This window comes from Amblyraja radiata, chromosome 29, assembly GCF_010909765.2.
Source record: "Amblyraja radiata isolate CabotCenter1 chromosome 29, sAmbRad1.1.pri, whole genome shotgun sequence".
Classification (NCBI taxonomy): Eukaryota; Metazoa; Chordata; class Chondrichthyes; order Rajiformes; family Rajidae; genus Amblyraja; species Amblyraja radiata.
In genome coordinates, this window is record NC_045984.1 from 13346646 (window position 1) to 13369280 (window position 22635).

General features: G+C 44.5%; 1 protein-coding gene across 3 annotated transcripts in view; it reads right to left on the minus strand.

Annotated features, from left to right (window-relative positions):
- Positions 1 to 22635, minus strand: part of shd (Src homology 2 domain containing transforming protein D) — a 295420-nt gene that overhangs the window by 195753 nt on the left and 77032 nt on the right. For all 3 annotated transcript variants that reach the window (XM_033046604.1, XM_033046605.1, XM_033046606.1), the window contains one exon: positions 5184 to 5313. In XM_033046604.1, coding sequence (XP_032902495.1) covers positions 5184 to 5313 — 130 coding nt within the window. The remainder of the gene's footprint in view (positions 1 to 5183; positions 5314 to 22635) is intronic.

The following is a 22635-nucleotide window of genomic DNA, read 5'->3' on the forward strand; positions in this document are numbered from 1 at the left end:
CAATGACTGGAGATGTTTGTTATCCAACTAAGGGCAGAAATCAGAATCATGTGTTCATCTTCATTGATGTGACACCATAATAAATATATTACAGAAAAAAGAATTTAATGGGGTGGCACGGTGGCGCAGCAGTAGAGTTGCTGCCTTACAGCACCACAGACCCAGATTTGATCCTGACTACGGGTGCTGTCTGTACAGAATTTGTACATTCTCCCTACGACCACATGGGTTTTCGCCGGATATCCGGTTTCACCCACATCCGAAAGAAGTGCAGGTTTGTAGGTTAATTGGCTTCTGCAAATTGTCCCTGGCGTTTAGGATAGAACTGGCGTATGGTAGATTGCTGGTCAGTGTGGAATTGTTGGGCTGAAGGGCCTGTTTCTATCTATATGTTTTACATACATATCTTAATTTCATTGAACCATATACTTGGTCGAATATATGGCATTATTTTTGTCTTATTTCTATAGTCAAAGGGTAAGGTTGATTAATTTATTTGTGCAGAACAGTGATGGAAGTCCGACTCCTCTTGCCTTGTTTCTGCTTTTTTTCCTCTATATATATGCATAACAGCATGAATTATAATCTGATTTCCATACATGAATATACTAAGGTCATTCATGTGCTGCACCTGTTGATCACAGCCTGGATCTACTGTGGAATGTAATTAGGAATGTAATTTAGCCTAACCTTATTTATACCGAATCCAATTTAAAGCATAAATGTTTCATTCAAGCGTAAGTTAAACGACTCGCTACAGTATGCACCAGATTGCACAATTTTAAGCTTCAAAATGCAAAATCTCCCTACCGTAGGAGGGGGACACACCCTCTACGCCCCCCCCTCCCCCCCCCCCCCCCTCGGACGCTGCGCACCCTCACAATTTCTCACCCAATGTTGGTTGCCCTGATGTGGAGAAGGCAGGAAAATTGGATTAGGAGGCAGCGATCAGCCATGATTGAATGGTGGAGTAGACTCGATGGGCCGAATGGCCTAATTCTACTCCTATAATGTGAACTTGTAATTGAGTGTTGGATTTCATTTAACACGGTGTTTTTTAATTTGTTTCTCCGTCTCAAACTCCTGCTTGTTGAGGACATTTTACAGTAACGTCCTGGATTTAACTCTTCATTTAGTGACAGTAATTGACCTATTTTGAATGAGGAAGATAACAAGTAGCAGGTTTCCCAGTAATTTGGAGGCGGCTTGGTGATGATTGGTGGTAAGTATTTTCTGGAGTCATTAAAAAACAATTAAGACCCTAGTTAAAGGGTAGGCTGACAGCGAGCAATGTCATATATCGGATCCCACTGCTCAACACCATCAGGGCTTAATGCAAACTTAACTTGAGTTTAATATACTGATACAATAATACAAATCAATTCAGTATAATCCACTCAAAATGAGTTGATGCTCAGAAATCTCTACATTACACCAATCCATTACTGCACAACAGCATCGATGGACAAAGCCATGAGTTCATGGTGAACAACAGTCAGATTCCCTTCTGCACGACATGTGATCATAGATGTTTTAACCTGTAGGATTATAGTCCGCAATGATTTCAACCTTGCCTTGGTGTATTCTCGACCCAGGGTGGGCTTGCACCGTAACACACAGCCTCTGTACGAAACACGCCCCTGTTTGCAATTGAAAATATTTTGCTGTTTCTTTTAATGAAGACAGAATTTATTCAGCATCTTTCACTGAGTCCCCTTACAGCAACGATCGAAACAAAGGCTGCAGGGTCAATGAGCAGTGCGGCGCAAGTTAATTGAAAGAGGCAGGAGATAGGATGATGGAAACCGAGAGGCAGTCGAGGGGAACGTTTCAAATTAAAGGGTTTGCTAGGAAGGGAAGAGTGGGAAGCAGCTTTGAGGTCCTTCCGATTAATTCATAGAAGAGCCGGCTCCTCTCCTGGCTTCTTTCAATTAACTTGGCACCAATCCATCTATTAAAATCTACATTCAATAGGAAGAAAATCAAGCATGGCCCATGTGCCAGCCTTCTCGTTTGAAAATGAACAGAATATTTCACACCTGAGATCGTCCAGAGTACTCTGAATGGAGATGATTTAAAATTTAAAAACAGAACATACTGTATGTATTCAGCAGATCATTGAGCATTGTGATCCAGCAGCATTGACCTGAAACGTTAATTCCAACTCCCTCTTCATATTTCTGCAGAAGTGGATGTTGCTGGAAATAGGTGAAGGTGCCCCTGCAAGGCTATGCCATGGAGAGTTTCAAGAATAAAGAGACTATGGCATGGATAGTACCATGAAAGAATAAATGCAAAGCTTTGCCAAGTCAGGATTGTACAGGACTTGAAGGGGAGCAAGAAAGGCATGGCGCTCCCGCTCCCATGCACCTGCTGCTCGTGTCCTTTCTGGTAGTAAAAGGTTGCGGATTTGGGAGGTGCTATTAAGATTAACCTAGCCTACATTTTGAATTTGACTCTTCGGTTCATATCTGGTCTAAGGCTGTGATGGGGCCCACAATGAAAGTTCCTGGTAAAACCCAGACTAGGCAGCAGAGAAACCAATCCAAACAAACACCCTCTAGTTTTAGATTCACCTACCATGGGTACAGGACAACATTATCTACCCCATCTATACCCAGCATAACTTTATAAACCTTTATCATGCCATCTCCAACAACCTTTATTCCAGGGGAAAAAAGTGCAAGTGTATCAATTATTCCTTATAACTCGTCCAGCAGTTCAAGCAATATTCCTGTGAGTCTTTTCAGCACTTCTAGCTTAAGCACTTCTTTCCTATAGCATGACAAGCAGAACTGCACACAGTTTTCCAAGTATGTCCTACCCAATTATTTGTACAAGCACATGATATCCTAACTCCTATAATCAATGCCTCAGCCCATGAATGCAGGCCTACTATATGTCACCTTCACCATTCTCTCTACCTGTGTTGCCAATTTTCAGGAAACTATAGACTTAAACCCCAAGATCTCCCACTTCAATAACACTCCCAAGAACTCTGCCATTTACTGTGTATGCCCTGGCCTGATCTAACTTCCCAAAATGCATTATTGATCCCCAGTTTTCTACTGCCAGATTTGTTCTCTCCATAGATGCTGCCTGGCCTCACTGAGTATTTTAGACATTCTTGGTCTTATTTTTAAATTTGTAGAGTTTGTAATACTTCAGCTTTGGACTTCAGAAATGAAATGCCTTCCATTTTCTCAGTCTTATCATGTGAAAAAATAGCTGGGAAAAGCTTGTGAATGAATGTATTATATTCGATAATTATTATATTAATGATCTCACCTTGCTTTTTCAAAGATTAGCTGGGTGGTATGGATTTCTATCGTTATGAAAAGGAAAGGCATCAGAATACAAGGCACCGCGATACTGCCCATCTCTTAGCATGCACTTCAAGCTGCCACAAAATGCCTTATAACCAATTAATTACAACATTGAATAAGAAACCTCAACCTTAACAGACTATTGAGAAAGAAGTCAATATAAGTTCTAAGTGTCAATATGTTCTGCAGAACCTTCTCTCGGCACTGAATCTGCCAAATACGATGAAAATCACAGAAAACATAGCCTCTGCATATCTACAGATGCAGAGAACAATGTAGCCCAAAGCCCATGTGCCCGTGCAATTTCATTACAAAACCTGCCCAACCTGCGCATCCTCTGTCAGTCCTCAGAGCCCTTCATATTTTTTTCCTTTTCAAATAAATATCCAATTCATCTTTTAAAAGTATTATTGAAACTGTTTCGGGTACATGTAGAAAGAAGGGGCTGCAGATGCCGGTTTATCAACAAAGAAACAAAGTGCTGATCTGCCACGATATTCCAGCACTTTGTGTCTATTTCTGTTTCACTTTCATTCAGGGCATTTCAGATTATCACAATTCAACATCTCCCTTATGGCTATGGGGGTTTACGGGCCAGGTGGTCCATGCCTCAGTGGATCTGAACTGGTTCTTGGTGGGGATTGGGGTTGGAAGAAGTATTGATGTAGACTGGGTCAGGATCACCAGAGTGGAAGGTGGGAGGACTCACCTGGATGGGGTACCAGTCCTGTATTGTTTTGAAAAGATTCACTTGTTCCAGGAAAGACCAGTGATATAACTGGAAATATGATCAGGCACTTGGCTTAAGTCATTCATTTCCCTCTCACAACCCATGAGGCGCTTCCCATACAATGCATACAATAACATTGAACAAGAAACCTCAACCTTAACAGGCTATTAAGAAATACTAGACCAAGTGCAGACCCGTTGGGTGCTCCCCCAACGCAGCCGTTCCCTATCCGTAGCCCCCACGGGAGACGTGGTCCTCCAACTCAAGTGGCTCAGGAATCAGCAGTGCGGCTGTTTTTAAATGGCGTCTTTGAGGCGAGATGCGGGCGCCAGCAGCCGTCATGGTCGCTGGCCAGCAGGAGGCGACAAAATGAGTGAGTGGGGGGGGGGGGGGGTGGGGGAGAGGATTTTATTAAAAATGTGTACATAAACACGACAAAATGTAATGAGGAGTGGATACTTGGAATGAAAAGTGAAATCTCTACCGAAATGGAAAAAAACTCGGCGTTTCTGTGTCTGACGTTGGCGTAGCAACGAATCAAAGGCTGGCAGCCACAAGTCAGAAACACACACAGCCAGCCAGCCACAGAGTTTTAATATTATATGGATAGATATAGATATAGATAGATATAGATAAGTTTGAAGTGTCAGTATCTTCTGCAGAACCTTCTCTCAGCACTGACTCCGCCAAATACAATATTTCCAGACTGTTGCAAAATGGTCCAGATGTGGTTACAGAGAAATAGATTTTCAATTGTGTAACACAAAATCAAAACTTGCATTTTGAGGTTGAATTTCCCTGATTGTTTTCTTTTATCCTTTAAAAATCTTCCAGTGAACCACCACATATTTTGGTGAACCACCACCTTTTCTTTAAGGCAAGATGGCGCTGAAGCCAGGTGGCTCTTTGCGTGATGGTCCCAGAAGAGTATCTGCTATATTTAAAAGTAACCTGGTTCGAAATACAGAGAACATCTCAGCCTTCTATCTCCAAAGAGCACCCAACAAGTAAAATGTCAAACCTCTATCAGTCTTAGCTCTGCCAATAGATTGTAACTCACTGCACTTAGAAAATAAACAATGCTCCCTCTTGTCTGGTTCTTTTGCAATTAGCATAAACTGACCTACCTGCTATAACTCTCTGTGCTTCATATGGTTCCATGTAGCCGTTGTTCTCAATGAGCTCTTTGTCAATGGCCTCACCTCTGGAATCATGCCTGATATCGAAAGGGTCGGAATAATCGTCGTCGGGCAGAGTCTAGATAAAGAAACAGATTTGTTGGTTAGTCAAGATGTTAAACATGGATATTGTGTGTCAAATATCCCCCTGCTCGTCCTGGAGGCTCTGATATATGACGTCTTGTGCATGTGGGCCGGTTCGGACATTGAGTATTGACTGACTATTGACTTGTGCTGACACATTGCTTCTAATCCCACTCCACACAGAAATCAGGGCAGGATTGTGTATTTTGTGCTCACGAAATGTGGAGGAGGCCTGTTGGCGATTGCTCAACAATCTCAGCCGAGCAAAAGTCTCACGCTGATGTCGCCAACATTTTTGTTGTTGATTCTTTAGGGCATTTAAAATTGAGACCTTTGGAGAATAACTGACTTTGCTGGGTTTCTCCAAGGTGAAAATAGCCAGTAAAAGCAGCTGCAAGTAAGGATTTCACTGTTCTGTTCCCAGTGCCCGTGACAATTAAACACTCTTGACCATGGAACATACCTGTCGGTACCAGAGGAGCTATCTAAGAATGGGACATGTCTGCACTATGTCTCATGATGTTCAGTCCAGAATATCACTGTGGATTCAACCTCAGTCTGGTTTCCACAGGTGCAAATGTAGGTTAACTGGCCAGGGTCAGTTGCCCCGAATGTGGTAGGGATGCAGAGTACAATGAGATTGGTGTATAGGGTGATTGATAATCAGTGCAGATTCACTGGGTGGAATCGCCTGTTATCAAGAATTTGATAACTTGCCACAGTTGTTATCATGTTCAAGAAGGAACTGCAGATGCTGAAAGATCGAAGGTACACAAAATTGCTGGAGAAACTCAGCGGGTGCAGCAGCATCTATGGAGCAAAGGGTCTGAAGAAGGGTTTCGGCCCGAAAGGTCGCCTATTTCCTTCACTCCATAGATGCTGCTGCACCCGCTGAGTTTCTCCAGCAATTTTGTGTACCTACAGTTATTATCATGTTGGCAGAAGTTGATAACTGTCGCAAGTTAATTATGACTAAGTGGTAGAGTTGCTGCCTTACAGCGTCAGAGACCGGGGCGCGATCCTGACCACAGGCGCTGTCTGTACAGAGTTTGCACGTTCTCCCTGTGACCTCATGGATTTCCGGCACCTGAAGTTCTTTTGATTGGCATCTAAACTTGTACAGTTATTTTGTTTCATTGGTAATGTTGAGGGGTAATGTTAATGTTAATGCCTTTTGAGGGCCAGCATAGTGGCACAGCTGTAGAGATGTTGCCTGACAGCATCAGAGACCCGGGTTCGATCCTGCCTACGGGTGCTGAATGTACAGAGTTTGTACATTCTCCCTGTGACTGCGTGGACTTTCTCCGAATGCTCCGGTTTCCTCCCACATTCCGAAGTGCTGCAGGTTTGTAGGTCAATTGGCTTCTGTAAATTGTCCACAGTGTATAGGATGCAAAACTGGGATAACATAGAACTGCGTGGGTTTTCCTCGGGATTTCTGGTTTCCTCCCACACTCCAAAGATGTACACGTCTGTAGGTTAATTGGCTGCGGTAAAAATTGTAAATTGACTCTAGTGTGTAGGATAGTGCTAATGTGCAGGGATGGTTGGTTGGCAAGGACCCAGTAGGCCCAAGGGCCTGCTCCCATGCTGTAAATCTAAACTAAACTACATCCAATGGAGGAGTCCCAAAAGCAAAAATGGTCTCCTCTGACTTTCTTCATTCTTTAATTGGAGTATAAAGAGTGCCTGGTATGGGTAAGCAGTGCTGGAGTACATTGCATTCAATGTGTGGAGTGGGAGGGAACTCTGAGAGTCAGTTATACTTTAATTAGGATTTTATGGGCGATCGGTCCTGACTAAATAACTTAATGATCCACAGTAACTTTGTGCATTGAATTTGTATGTCTGGAAAATGAGTTATGGATTTATCAACTGTTTGTACATGCAGGCCTTTTGTTGGGCCGCTGCAAAAATAGAGATGTTTTTCAACGCTGATAGATCCATAAGCTCAAACCACTTCCAGAAACTCACCCAGCATTCTTTATATTTAGTGAATGCAAGAACATTACATTACTTAAATAAGGAATTGCAATCTAGCGCAATTTTATGGTGCCAGTGTACATATGAGCTGATAAATGAAGCATATTATTCACAATCTCCACTTTTTGTTCTCCCTCAATGTATGCTTTCAGCCTACATCCTCACAAAGAATGCCCAATCCACCGCCTATTCCACCAGCCTCTATTCTACTTCAAAACCCTTCTCCACACGCAATCCTTTTACACTTCACCTCCACTGATTGCTGTCCCACAAGTTTCAGATCATCCAAAGCTATTCTGCTCACATCCTACTCTTCATAAAATCCTACTCACCCACCATTGTTCCTGGGGACATGTAAGAGTCCCCAATCCTTAAATGCATCCAAGTTAAAAGAGTTGTTAAAAGCTGTCTCATGCCTACCTCTGCAATGTCACAGCTTCCACTCCAAATCAATGTGGCTCTAAACTCATGCCATTATGCATCTCTCTCTCCCTACATCAAATCAGCCTTGCCTTCAACATTGGAATCTTTGCCCTCTGGAAATCTCGCTTCAAAATCCTCTTCCATTTTGCTTTTGTGATCCTCCTTAAAAGCAACTTACTTGACCAGGCTTTCAGTCAAACCTCCTGATGTTTTCTTGCTTGACTCAGTGCCCATTTCAATTTAATCACCTCTTTTTTTCGTATTTGATTTGTTATGTAATACAACTGGTGATGGGATTGTGAATGAGTCACATTCTGCTAAGAGGCTGCCAGACTAATGCATTGGGATTTTATATAAGCAAATAAAATCTCCAGCGGGGCTTTAATGAGAGATTGATTAAAAGAAGGATTGATATCTAACATAATTTGAAAATTTATGGAATTTGTTACACTACAAATTCCATAATTCATTTTTTTATATATCAGTACTGGCCACCATGTGAATTATCGGCTTTTAATTTTAGTTTTAGAGATACAGCGCAGAAACAGACCCTTCGGCCCACCGAGCTGACGAGCGATCCCCGCACTCTAACACTATCCTACACACACTAGGGACAATTTACAATTATACCAAACCAATTAGCCTACAAACCTGTAGGTCTTTGGAGTGTGGGAGGAAACCGGAGCACCCAAAGAAAACCCACACAGGTCATGGGGAGAACGTACAAACTCCAGACAGACAACACCCATAGTCAGGATAAAACCCGGGACTCTGGTGCTATGCGGCAGCAACTCTCCCACTGTGCCACTATGCTGCCCGGTATTCCTGAAGAATTGTGAAGGATTGTTTTTGCAAGACTACCCAATTGTTCTTCCCCTACTGAAGATTGTAATCTATGCAGGAATCAAAACAGAAACACTAAGCAGATCAGACAGCATCAGTGGAAAGAGAAGCAGAATTAACATTTCAGCTCAAAGACTCATCATTAGCTTCACACTGCTGAGGGCTAGCAGGTTGATATCATCAACCTCAACCCGAAACATTGACTCTGTTACTCTTTCCACCACGGATGCTGCCTGACCTGCTGAGTATTTACAGCACTTTTGTTTTATTTCAGATTTCCAGCACCTGAAGTTTGCATCTGTCCTTGTACTGTTATTTTGTTTAGTTGGTAATGTTTGCTCTCTGAGGGACGGGACAGTGGTGCAGTGGTAGAGTTGCTGCCTGACAGCACCAGAGACCTGGGTTCAATCCTGACCACTGGTGCTGTGTGTCCGGAGTTTTCCCTGTGACCCCGTGGTTTGACTATGGGGGCTCCTGACTACGGGTGCTGTCTGTATGGAGTTTGCACGTTCTCCCAGTAACCGCTTGGGTTTTCTCCGGGTGCTCCGGTTTCCTCCCATGTTCCAAAGATGTGCAGGTTTGTAGGTTAATTGGGTTCTGTAAATTGTCCCTAGTGTGTCGGGTAGAAATAGTGCACCGGTGGTCGTTGGTCGGTGGGGACTCGGTGGGCCGAAGGGCCTGATTCCACGCTGTATCTCGAAACTAAACCAAACCAAAGACTCCTGACCAACCATTTTTCAATACTTAGGATGCAATGTTAATCTTATCTGCTGACAGGAAGCTAACAGGATGAGAAACATTAGTTTGACAATGTTCCCTTGCATTAAAGGGGAGGGAAATATTGCATGGGTTGAAAGCCATCCGCTGTTACTAGAGAAAAAACAGAGCATTGCACTTTGGAATTCATTTTCATTGATTTTGTACATACAACGAGGGAAGTATTTCAAACCCGCATAATTAATATTATTGCCTTCCTTTTAGCTTAAGTACTAAGTGACCAGTTGTATCAGTTCACTCGCATCTCCACTGTGTTAATTCTCCACAATGATGATTAAATTGCTGTATCAGTGATACACTGTCCGGTACTTTTACGAATGGTGCAACGAAGAGTTAATTCTTCCAAAAGTTATCGAATATAAATCCTCAGAGGGTAAATGTATCCACAGTAAAGACAGAGGTTTCAATACATTGCCTAATTAAACAATTACACCTGACGACTCAAATGATTACATTCCTGACACTAATTTCTCATCCCCATTTTTGTGAAGGAGAGATATGGGCTCTGGCATCCTGTCAGCCGCACTGCAATCTCGCTGGATTTGCTAAAATTATCTATCAGCGAGATCTGCGGGTTAGCGGGCCAGTTTAATGCAATCATCTCTCTGTAGTTCTACTACAGCTGATAGAAAACAGCTTTTTTCCACGAGTAGTAGCTCTATTCAATAACAAAAAACCTGTAGCCTCCTTTTGCTCTGGGTATTTTATTTAATTCACATGTTCAATAAATAATGTTTTATTATTAATGTTTTATGTGTCATTCCGAACTGTCACTGTATGTCATGTTGTCATTTGCAGGCGGAGCACCAAGGCAAATTCCTTGTATGTGAATACTTGGCTAATAAACTTATTGATTCATTCATTCATTAGAAGAGGAGCATGTTTTTATGGTTGACAGGTCCTTGTCATATTGGGACAGTATTAGTTTAGTTTAAAGATACAGCACGGAAACAGGTCCCTCGGCCCACTGAATCGGCACTGTCCAACACATTAACACTATCCTACACACACTAGGGACAATTTACACTTATACCAAGCCAATTAACCTACAAAGCTGTATGCCTTTGCAGTGTGGAGAAAAGGCGTTTCCCCGAGAAAACGCACCCAGGTCACAGGGAGAACGTACAAACTCTGCACAGACAGCACCCGTGGTCGGGATCGAACCTGGGTCTCTGGTGCAGCAAGCGCTGTAAGGCAGAAACTCTACCATTGCGCCACCGTGCCGCCCCATGTTCCCACGCTTGCTCAACATGAACGATCCAGCCCTCCGAACAAACACAAAGTGAAGGATTATCTATTTGCAGTGTCAGCCTGTCAAGTATCCTCACATTCAATGAGCATGAACATATTGTAACTAATGTGTGCTTCAACAAAGCCCTGTAGCAACTGGCCACCCCTCACCTTCTGTCAATAGTTCAGAAGCATCTTTCCAAGAGGAAACTCTCACCTTCATTCTGCTTCCAGCAGGAAAACCACATACGCTATTGAGTAATACAGTCCAATACCACGTCAGTGAACAAACTAGGCAAGTTAGCGGAACTTAATTCAAATGAATTGGCTTCACCCACTCCATTTTAGTTCCATTTAGTTTACAACGTGGAAACAGATCCTTTGGCCCGGTCGGTCCGTGCCGACCAGCGATCCATGCACACACTTAACACTATCCTACGCACACTAGGGACAATTTACTAATTTACCGAAGCCAATTAACCTGCAAACCTGTAAGCCTTTGGAGCGTGAGAGGAAACCCGAACACCAGGAGAAAACCCACACTGGGAGAATGTATAAACTCCGTACAGATAGCACCCGTAGTCAGGATCGAACCCGGGTCTCTGGCGCTGTAAGGCATCAATTATACCGCAGCGCCACTGTGTCACCCTTCTTGCTAACTTTCTCCTATTTTTCTGGATAAGGATCCAAGGGAAATTATTTTTTATTTCAAAAATAAATTTGATTCATAAAAATGTACCGAGGAAATGTGAACCAGTGTACGGCTACCTTTACATGCATGTCGAGGTCAAGTTTATATACTTATAGCGCAGTGAAGTCAATACATTCAAAGCAAACCAAGTTAATCCATTCAATGTACAAAGCACCAACATCACTCTTTGAGCACCACACCCTTTGTGTGTTTGAGGAACTGTTAAATGAGGCCCAGTCCCTCATTGTCCAGTGATGGCTGGACTTTAGATGGCAGTCAGACGCCACATGGTACAGGTTTGGTGCTTCCTTCGTTGTGTACTCTGACAGACTAGAATGTGCCAGGAGGCACATTCACACGGGCCTCTCACTTTACAGGAAGACCAAAGTGTATCTTTCACCCAGCCGATGACCTTCCAGAGGACTAGATGTTTGCCTTGTTTGTGGTCCAGGGAGCATTCCCTGCATCAACGAGTCCTCTGATCCAGGCGGTCACGGTGGAACAGCAGTAGAGTTGTTGCCTTACAGCGAATGCAGCGCCGGAGACCTGGGTTCGATCCCGACTACTGGTGCTGTCTGTACGGAGTTTGTACGTTCTCCCCGTGATCTCCAAGATCTTCAGTTTCCTCCCACATTGCAAAGATGTACAGGTTTGTAGGTTAATTGGCTTGGTAAATGTTAAAAAAAATAGTCCTACTGGGCGTAGGATAGTGTTAATGTGTGGGGATCGCTGGTCGGCGCGGACCTGGTGGGCCGAACGGCCTGTTTCCACGTATCTCTAATTGCGCAGCTTTTTGGGACAGACCTCTATAAGCAGAAAACACTTCTGATAACTCCTATAGCCCGAGCAGCTAATTCTGATCCTTGAGGAATCCTGTGCTCAAAGCCAGAGTACTTTAAAATAGAGATGAGTAAATAGCTTAAGGCGGCAAATCTTTCTCTCCCTGGCATTAATCGTGATTCAATTAGAAGTATTCCTTTCTCCAAGTTAATAGGCTGTGGGTTCATGCTCCAAGTCAGACACTCATGATTGTAATTAGTGGTGCAGCGGTAGAGTTGCTGCCATCCAGCACCAGGGACCAGGTTCGATCCTAACTATGGGTGCTTGTCTGTACAGCGTTTGTACGTTCTCCCCATGACCTGTGTGGGTTTTCTCCGGTATATCCGGTTTCCTCTCACACTCCAAAGCCAAACAGGTTTGTAGGTTAATTGGCTTGGTATAATTGTAAATTGTCCCTAGTGTGTGTAGGATAGCGTTAGTGTGCGGGGATCACTGGTCAGCGCGGACTCGGTGGGCTGAAGAGCCTGTTTCTGCACTGTATCTCTAAACTAAACTAAACACACTACTTACACATGTAATGGGGAATTAGAAAACTATTTGCAGATACATGGCCATTGGGAAGAGTGGAATAGCTCTTTGAAGAAAGTAAACTCAATAGAACTAATGTCCTTCTTCTGTATTGCGTTATTCTATAAATCTAGAAACACATAACCCAAATTGCCATCAGAGTGTAACTGGGAGAGTGCCCCGCTGTTGATGTTACTTCCTACAGCCGAGACTGGGTGGTGTCTCGGATGGAATGCAATGATTCAATACGGCTATTGCAAGGAACTGCTACATCCGTCTTTCTTTCTGGCCAACAATTTATTCCGCAAACTCCATTTAAAAACAAATTATCTGGTCATTACTACAGTGCTGGTTGTGGAATCTTGATAGAGGCGCATTAGTTGCCAATTTGCCTTCATCCCATTATTGATTATACATGAATAAACTGTTTAATTGAATATAAAGTACTTTGTGACCTCAGTGCAAGAATAAATAAAAGTCTCTCTTTATTACTTGTTGACTCCAGACCACGAGTACTGCAATTATAAACCTGACTCGTCTCCAACAGCGGACGGACTCAGTATCTTCATATCTTCCTGAAGAGTTGGACGGAAAATTATTGCAAGACCATGGGGCTGATGCAGTTATGTGGTGAGTCCAATGCTTGTAGAGCCAACTGCCGAGGCTGCATGGGTGCATTGGGGCAACAGCTGTGTAAATGGTTCCAGGGATGGGAGCGATAGAGTGAGAACAGAAACACAAAAATAAGAGAAAGGGGCAAGCGCAGTGGTAGAGTTGCTGCTTTACCAAATAGTGAAAGGTCTGGATAGAGTGAATGTGGAGAGGATGTTTCCACGAGTGGGAGTCTTAGGAAAGGAGGTCAGACCCTCATAATTGAAGGACGTTCCTTTAGGAATGAGATGAAGTGGAATTTCTTCAGTCAGAGGGTGGTGAATCTGTGGAATTCATTGCCACCTATGGTTGTGGAGGAGAAGACAATGGGCATTTTTAAGGCAGAGATAGATTCTTGATTACTACGGGCATCAGGAAGAAAGCAGGAGAATGGGGTTAGGAGGGAGAGATAAATCAGCCATGATTGAATGGCGGAGTAGACTTGATGGGCCGAATGAATTTTTATGGATTTTACAGTGCCAAAGACCACAGTGTTCAATCCTGACTATGCTGCTGTCTGTACAGAGTTTGTACTTTCTCCTTGTGACCATGTGGGCTTTCTCCGGGTACTCCAGTTTCTTCCCACGTGCAAGTTTGTTGGTTAATTGTGTTCTGTAAAGTGTCCCAAGTGTGTAGAATGGAAGTATTGTACGGGTGACCGCTGGTCGGCGCGGATTCATGGGCCGAAGGGCCTGTTACCACGCTGTATCTATGAAACTAAAACTTTGAAATCTCACTCCTATCAACAAGCTGGAAAGGGTGCAGAGAAGATTTGCAAGGATCTTGCTAGGACTTGAAGGTGTGAGCTATAGGGAGAGGTTGAGCAGGCTAGGACTCCTTGGAGTGCAGGAGAATGAGGGATGATCTTGTGGAAGTGCGTAAAATCATGAGAGGAATAGATTGGATAAATACACAGACTCTTTCCCAGAGTTTTTCATTGCACCTCAGTACAATGACTACACAGAACTGAACTGAACTGAGAGGACAAAGAGGACATATTTTTAAGGTGAGGGGGAAACAATTTAATATGAGCCTGAGAGGTTTTTACACAAAGGTGGGCATATGGGACAAGCTGCCTGAAGAGGTAGTTGAAGCTGCTATTATCGCAATGTTTAAGAAACATTTGGACATGTACATGGATAGGATAGGTTTAGAGGGATATGGGCCAAACGCAGGCAGGTGAGACTAGTGTAGATGGGGCATGTTGGTCAGCATGGGCAACTTGGGCCGAAGGGCCTCTTTCCATGCTGTATGACTCTATGACTCTATGACTTTAATTGCGTTGGATGAGGAGAGGATCATGTTGATACACCCAAACCTGTAGGGGTGATGACCCGTTATTGAAAAGCACAAAAGTACCTTAGATTTGCAGTGATGGGATGTTAAACAAAAGTCCTGTCCAACCATCTTGGTTGTGCAGGGAGAGGTCAAAGACTCCACGCAGTATGCTTAGAGGATCCCACAAAATCCTGCCAAAACCCTCCCCACAATGAACACACGCGCAGAATTGGAGCCAATAGCCAAGTCACCTCACGTGCTATTTACATGGGATCTTACTATGCTTCTTAATGGTTGCCATGTTTGGTAAAGAACACCCCCATTCAATGCAAGACCTCTTTTCAGAGCATCAGTGGAAGAATTAAACTGGAGCACAAGGATGGTGGGGTGAGGCAAAGCGTGGAGAATGGGGAAGGGAAATCACAAAACTGCTGTGCGAAAGGATAGGTGTCTGCTGAAGGTTCTAGAAATAAATCAGTGTCAGGACGAAATGTACACTGCAGCTCTGGCACAGACTGAATCTAATAACAACTGTCCTTAATTAACAAGTAAAATGAATTGTTTTCTGTGCATGATAAACATTTGAAATAATGTTGTTTATGCTCGATTGAATTTTAATGGTCCTGTAACACAAACACCGAACCATGATGTAGAAGGCTATCTCTTGAATTTTCTCACACTCTTCCCATCAGCTTTCTTTCCATTTCTTCACACTCGCTCATGATATAGAAATGCATTTGGTCCGACACCTCAAAGCTAGCTCTGTACCCTTTTCTCTTTCAGATCCATCAACCCTCCCCAATTCTCCTACCTCCGAATCATACTGATGTAATTTACAGTGGCCGATGAACCTACCAGCACTTCTTCGTGATGTTTGAGGTAACTAGAGTTGCTGTGGTAAACCCAAATTTGTCACAGGGAGATGTTCTCCCCGTGACTGCGTGGGTTTTCTCCGGGTGCTCCGGTTTCCTTCCACACTCCAAAGACCTATAGGTTTATAGGTTAATTGGCTTCAATTAAAAAAATGTAAATTGTCCCTATTGTGGAGGATAGTGCTAGAGTACGGGGATCGCAGGTCAGCGCGGACTCAATGGGCCAAAGAGCTTGTTTCCACGTTATGTCTCCAAATCAAACTAAAATAAAAGACTAGAATAATGTTCACCTGTGTGCTCCTCATGGTCAAATGCAGTCTTGGTTCCAGCATTGAAGCATGGGACCCCGTAGAAAGCATAACGTTGCCAGGACAACGGGCCTTCATGGTCAGGCCATGAACCGTGCACTGACACCCACTAGGACTTGAAAATGGTGACTCTGTCTATTGTCAGTGTACTACTGCTATACACATACTGTATCTGAGATGCTTATGTCAGATGTATCTAAGTGCTTATGTATTGTGATACTTGTACTGAGCTGTACACAAAAATGAATGTCTCTGTACCTCGGTACATATGACAAATGAAATACCATACCATATCATACCATACCAAGTATAGCTGGCACTTGGGCAAAGGCACTTTAAGCTTCAGGAAAAGAGAGGGGAAACTATTTTAAAAGTAGACTTTTGTTCACTCAATATTTCATCTGTTAATAGGCTTTTCACAGAACCATGCAGTCTCATCAGTTCCTTGAAGTATAATCCCTTGGGCATCCTCACATGTTCTGCTAAATCACTGAAGACACTGGCATGGAACATGATCGTCGGGAGACAAGGCAGACAGAGAGATCTAAAATTGGCTCAGTGTTACAGCTGCCTCCAGGAATGAATCCACAAGCAACGGAAAGGCAGAGGAAAGATCCCCAAGGTGATGTAGCTGAGTAATGGACACAGGCTACACGAAAGATTTGTTGCAGTCCCAACCATGCGTTTTACTCTGCACTCAGAGGGTGAAGGGGTGAAATTGGTACACCTCGTCTTACATTTCTTTATCCCTGGAGATATTAACTCACTATGGTTTCAGTTTGTCAGCAATGTGAGCTGGTGCACTGTCAACAATGGGAACCATTTTAGTTTGATCCAGGTGTGACATCATCTATTGGTTAGCATTGACCTTGATTAGCATTGACCTTTATTGAAGCTCTTGAAACTCCAGGGTGGCACGGTGGTACAGCAGTAGAGTTGCTGCCTTACAGTGCTTGCAGCGCCGAAGACTCAGGTTCGATCCTGACCACGGGTGCTGTCTGAGTGGAGTTTGTACGTTCTCTCCGTGACGGCGTGAGTTTTCTCCGAGATATTCGGTTTCGTTCCACACTCCAAGGACATACAGGAATGTAGGTAAATTGGCTTGATAAATGTAAAATGGGTCCCTAGTGTGTGTAGGATAGTGTTAATATGTGGGGATCGCTGGTTGGCGCGGACCCGGTGGGCCGAAGAGCCTGTTTCCGTGCTGTATCACTAAACTAAACATTGCTTCTACCAGCTGCATGCTTCCAGCCTGGACGGGAATGCTTGGTGGGGGTCCACAACATTTGACCCCCTCCCTCTCACTCCTTAGCATCCTTCAGGCCTATGTACAGTTGCTGAACAAGTTAGAAAACCCCCAAAGAGCAACACTCCTGTGTCAAGGGGACATGAGGTCCAATGATGCAGGAAGAAACTGCAGATGCTGGTTTAAACCTCAGATAGACACAAAAATCTGGAGATTTGAAGAAGGGTCTTGACGAGAAACATCACTGATTCCTTTTCTCCAGAGATGCTGTCTGACCCGCTAAGTTACTCCACCTTTTTGTGTCTATCTTAGGTTCACTGGTTTTTTATTTGTCATATATGCAACTGCACAGTGAAATTATTTTTGTATATATTACACATGCCATGTTTTGGCGCCATTTCCAAAGTCCGGTTGTCCTGCCCGCTCGGTCTACTGTAACAGTTCCTGCAAACCAACGTCCCTCTTATTGTCCGGCTATCTTTGTTTCCCGGGTGTGCCTCCTGCAGCCCACCTTGAGGGCACTGGAGGCATTACCTCGTTTCACCCTCCCACACTGCTGTGTACTCTTTCACAGAGACATGACTCTCCAGACATGGTACTCCAGGCCAAGTGATTTTTTAATCCATTGTGTGGACCAGACGCCAGTGTCAACAGGAAGAGATGGTGGGACATGCTTCATGGATAAACGCATTGTGATGCTTGGACGTGGCCCATTCCTGCACCCCTGACCTGGAACATCTGATGATCAAGTGTTGACCATTCTACCATGTGAGGGAGTTCTACACCATCATGTTGACCGCTGTCTTCATCTCTTCTCGGGCAGACATCAATCTAGCACTAGAGAAATTAGTTACCGCGATCAACAGGCAGGAATGGTGAGTCCCATTGTCTTCCAAAACATGACTGGGGACTTCAATCATGCAAGCGCAAAGAAATATCTGCTGAACTATCATCAACACATCACCATCAACACCAGAGGACCCAACATGCTCGACCCGCTGCCTGATGTGCTGAGTTCATCCAAGACTTTTCAAGACGGAATCAAGGGATATGGAGAAAAAGCAGGAATGGGGTACTGATGATCAGCCATGATCATATTGAATGGCGGTGCTGACTCAAAGGGCCAAATGGCCTACTCCTGCACCTATTTACTATGTTTCTGTAATGCAAAATAGGATCAGGGCACCTTGTTTTTGCCCACAGTTAGGATGATCACGATAGAATGGAGGGCAGCAGCTCTTGTTTGCTCTTTTAATAATGTAACTTATAGAAGATGGGATGAATCCTTTCTTCCGAAGCAAAGATAAATAGAAGTCAACCATTATCAACAACAGATACACAAAATGCTGGAGTAACTCAGTGGGACGGGCAGCAACGGAGAAACGGAAAGGATGATGTTTCGGATCGAGATCCTTCTTTGGCCTGAAACGTCACCCATTCCTTCTCTCAATGCTGCCTGTCCCGCTGAGTTACTCCAGCATTTTGTGTCTATCTCCGGTGTAAACCAGCAGTTAGAAACATAGAAACATAGAAAATAGGTGCAGGAGGAGGCCATTCGGCCCTTCGAGCCAGCACCGCCATTCATTGTGATCATGGCTGGTCGTCCTCTATCAATAACCCGTGCCTGCCTTCGCTCAGGGGTCGTGTAACTATTTGCAGTTCCTTCCTACACAATGCCAATAACAACTTAAATCAAACTCAGCAGAAATTTAAAATCTTTCCCCTCACTCAACAATTTATTAATTGAAGTCATTTCAAAACCCACTTTAATACCCATTGTTTGAGAGCTACAATTCTTTCTTCATCAGAAGAATCCCATTACGATACAAAGAGACCGAATTGAACTAACGTCTTCGAATGTAGCCGAGCAATTAACATGACAAAAGGCCCCATGCAAACATTAGCATTTGAATAGTTTCCATTGAGTTAATGCATTAATCTTGATTCCCTCGTTCTCAACTTCTCTTGCAGCGCAGAGACCATTACTTTCAATCAATCAATTAAACTTCGGAATCTTTGCTTTGAAAGCTTTTTTTTTCGTGGACCAAGGAATGCTGTAAAGGCAAAGGAAACGTTGCAAATGTTTCTAATATTTGTGGCAAAATGTGACCTGTTTCAGTTTTGCCCCTTTTGAAACCTGATGGTTTTTGGTCTAAACCCCATACTAAAAGCGGAGTGTCCGCCTTAGTTCAGTCTACAGTGGCGGAGGACACCACAGGTGTATGGAACAAGCTGCCAGAGGAGGTAGTTGAGGCTGGGACTATCCCAACGTTTAAGAACGTTTTAAGTTAGACAGGTATATGGATAAGACAATGTTTGGAGGGATATGGGCCAAATCCTGGCAGGTGTGACTAGTGTAGCTGTAGATGTTGGATGGTGTGGGCAAATTGGGCCAAAGGGCCTGCTTCCACTCTGTATCACTCTATGACTATAACCAGGGCCACGCTTGTCCAGGCCGGGACTGTGAACTTGATGAATTGGCGCCAAACATGGCAGTGCCGGAATTGTATACAAAATGAATGTCACTACATAATGTTTAATTGCATATGTGACAATAAATATCCATTGAAAAATAAGATGGCATATCAAAGCTCTGTCCAGCCTGCTAGTCTGGGTGAAATTTGAAAAAAGTCGCTTGGGTGAGTATAAGAAGCAGAGTCTTTCTCAAGCCAATAGTTCTCTCTTAAACAAACTGCCCGACAAAAGGTAATTGGTAATTCTGTCATCTGCCGGTGAAGTGACTCGCTGGATGCTTACTGATTGCTGAATGTGCCTGCATAACAATACTGACTGCACTTCAAAAGCCGCTAATACACTGCAGACTCTGGTACTTTCAGGACATCAAAAGGTGCTCCTCAATGGGAGTTCAAGCTCCTCTTTTAGCTGCAATTTATCATTATTCTTTTGAAGTGCGGTGGAAATTACACTGAAGAACGTGGCAACCGCTCCGCACTGGCTGCATCACTCCACAATAAAATGAATTATCCATTAGGTGATGCTGACAGAATTATACAGCCCAGAAACAGGCCACTCGGCCCACCATGTCCGCGCTGCCCATTAGCTGTTCACTTTGGGCCGCGACTACAGCTGTGGACTGGGAACGCGCCCGGAGGTCTTTATCGAGGCGCCGCAGTCTCGATGACCCCCAGATCGCTGCGTGGAATCCCGGCTCAGGGCCCCTCGCGAGTCGGCGGAGCGGCCAACGGAGCCCGCAGCTGGGGCCCAAATCTGCACCACGGAGGCGTGAAGTGGGGCGTCGACAGCGGTGAGGCCTCGGTGTTGGCGAAGACTCGCGGCGGCGGCGATGCCACGCGGGTCGACTGTCGATGGGAGCATGGAGGACCACTGTGAGGGGGGGAGGAGAATCTCTCTGTGCTTAGTCACATGTTACAATAAAGTATTCCTAATAAAGGGAAGAATTATAAATGGCAGAGTTCTGTTTCTTGAGGAAGAAATCTGATTGCTATTGCACACATCTGAGGCAGTCCACTACCAAGGGAAGAATTATTATAGCCAGTCCCACACAATTTGAGCCGCCTTTCCTCGACACCCTTCATCTCTCTCTGAGACGCAGGGAGGCGTGTCCTGTACAGGCTCCTCCTCCACACCCTGCACTTCCTCGCCCTGGTCCACCGTCCGGACACCAAGTGGCGGTCGGTGTTGCCTTCCGGTCGCGAGGGGGGCCCCCGGTGGGGGTCCCTCTACGCAAGGATTCTCCCCCTTTACATTGGGGACCTGGGGTGGAGGGTATTGCACCGAGGTGTTCCCTGCAACCTGTTTCTCTCGCGGTTCACAGACTCGCCAGCCGGCTGCCACTTTTGCGGGCTGGAAGAGTCTGTGTACCACGTGTACATGGAGTGCGTGAGGCTGCAGCCACTGTTTGAATATCTAAAGGGGCTGCTCCTTGCCTTCTGGCTGCATTTTTCACCCACCATCCTCATCTTTGGACACCCTGTGCGTAGGGGAGAGGGTAGGGCTGAAGATGTCCTGGTTGGGTTGCTCCTGGGCCAGGCCAAGCTGGCCATCCGCGAGTCACGGCGCCAGACGGTGGAGGGCTCTACCCGAGCCAGCTGCCTGCCCCTTTTCCGGGGTTACGTCCATGCCCGGGTGGGGTTAGAAAGGGAATACGCCCTGTCTACGGGCATCCTGAGGGAATTTCCGGGACCGCTGGGCTCCGCAGGGTGTTGAATGTATCCTTAATAAGGATTGTAACATAGTTGTATAGTAGTTTATTATAGATACATGTTTGTATTGTATTATGGTGGTGGGTTCTGGCTTGTTTTATTGTAGTATAAATATTATTTTTAATAATTGAATAAATTTTTTATTAAAAAAAAAAAAGAAAAAGAAAAGGGAAGAATTATAATTAGCAGAGTACTGTTTCTCAGAGAAAGAAATATCATTGCTAATGCATGCATCTTTGGTTGTCTCTCAGGATTGAGGATGGCTTACTTCCACTTTAGTTTAGTTTAGTTTAGAGATACAGCGCGGAAACAGGCCCTTCAGCCTACCGAGCCCGCGTCGACCAGCGATCCCTCTACAGTAGCACTATCCTACAGACTAGGAACTACTCACCATGTACAGAAACAAAATTAACCTAAAAACCTTTGGAGTGTGAGAGGAAACTAGAGTACCCGGTAAAAACCCACGCGATCACGGGGAGAACGTACAAACTCTGTACAGACAGCACCCGTAGTCAGGATGGAAGCCGGGTCTCTGGCGCTGAAAGGCAGCAACTCTACCGTGCGTTTTGTGGGTTGTGAGATAGTTGACGAGAGCACTGTGGGAACCACTGACTCCTCCACAGCTTAGGCAGGAGATGCCTGGCAGGGCAGCTAGTTCAGTAGTTTGAGAGGAGAGGCCCTCCTTCTGCCTCTTATGAGACTCCTCTGTGGTGCCTGACCTCAGGGTTGTCAGTACCATCCCAATGTTCCTTCTCCATTTTCAGTTCAGTTCAGTTTATTGTCACATGTAGCAAGTTACAGTGAAAATCTTGTATTGCGTGCTATCCATTCAACAGAAAGACAATACATGGTTACAATCAAGCCATTTACCCGTGTATAGATACACATCAAGGGAATAATGTTTAATGCAAGATAAAGCCAGTCAAATCCAACCAAGGATAGTAGACAATAGTTCAGGTAATGAGGTCGACAGTGGTTCAGCGCTGCTCTCTGGTTTTGTGGTCACAACCACACTGAGTGGTGACGGGCCAGAGGTTCCCAGGAGCCAGTGGGAGCATTGCAGGCTTTGTGCCATCTGTTGAATCTTACATGAAGAAAGGAACTGCAGATGCTGGTTTATACCGGAGATGGACACAAAAAGCCGGAGTAACTCAGCAGGACAGGCAGCATCTCTGGAGAGAAGGAATGGGTGACATTTAGGGTCGAGACCCTTCTTCAGGCTGTCTCGACCCGAAATGTCACGCTTTGCTGCCTGTCCTGCTGAGTTACTCCAGCTTTTTGTGTCTAACTTCCGTTGAATCTTATCCTCTGTCCGCGTTCTAATCTCTTCCCATGGCAGAGCTCAGAGCACTGTGTTTCAGGGGGGTTTGTTGATGCATTGCCTGTGTTGAACAATCCCGGCACTATAAGAGTGATTCAAGCATGATTCACCTTGACACATTTGTGAAATATGGGAAGATGCGATACAAATGATTTTAATCACA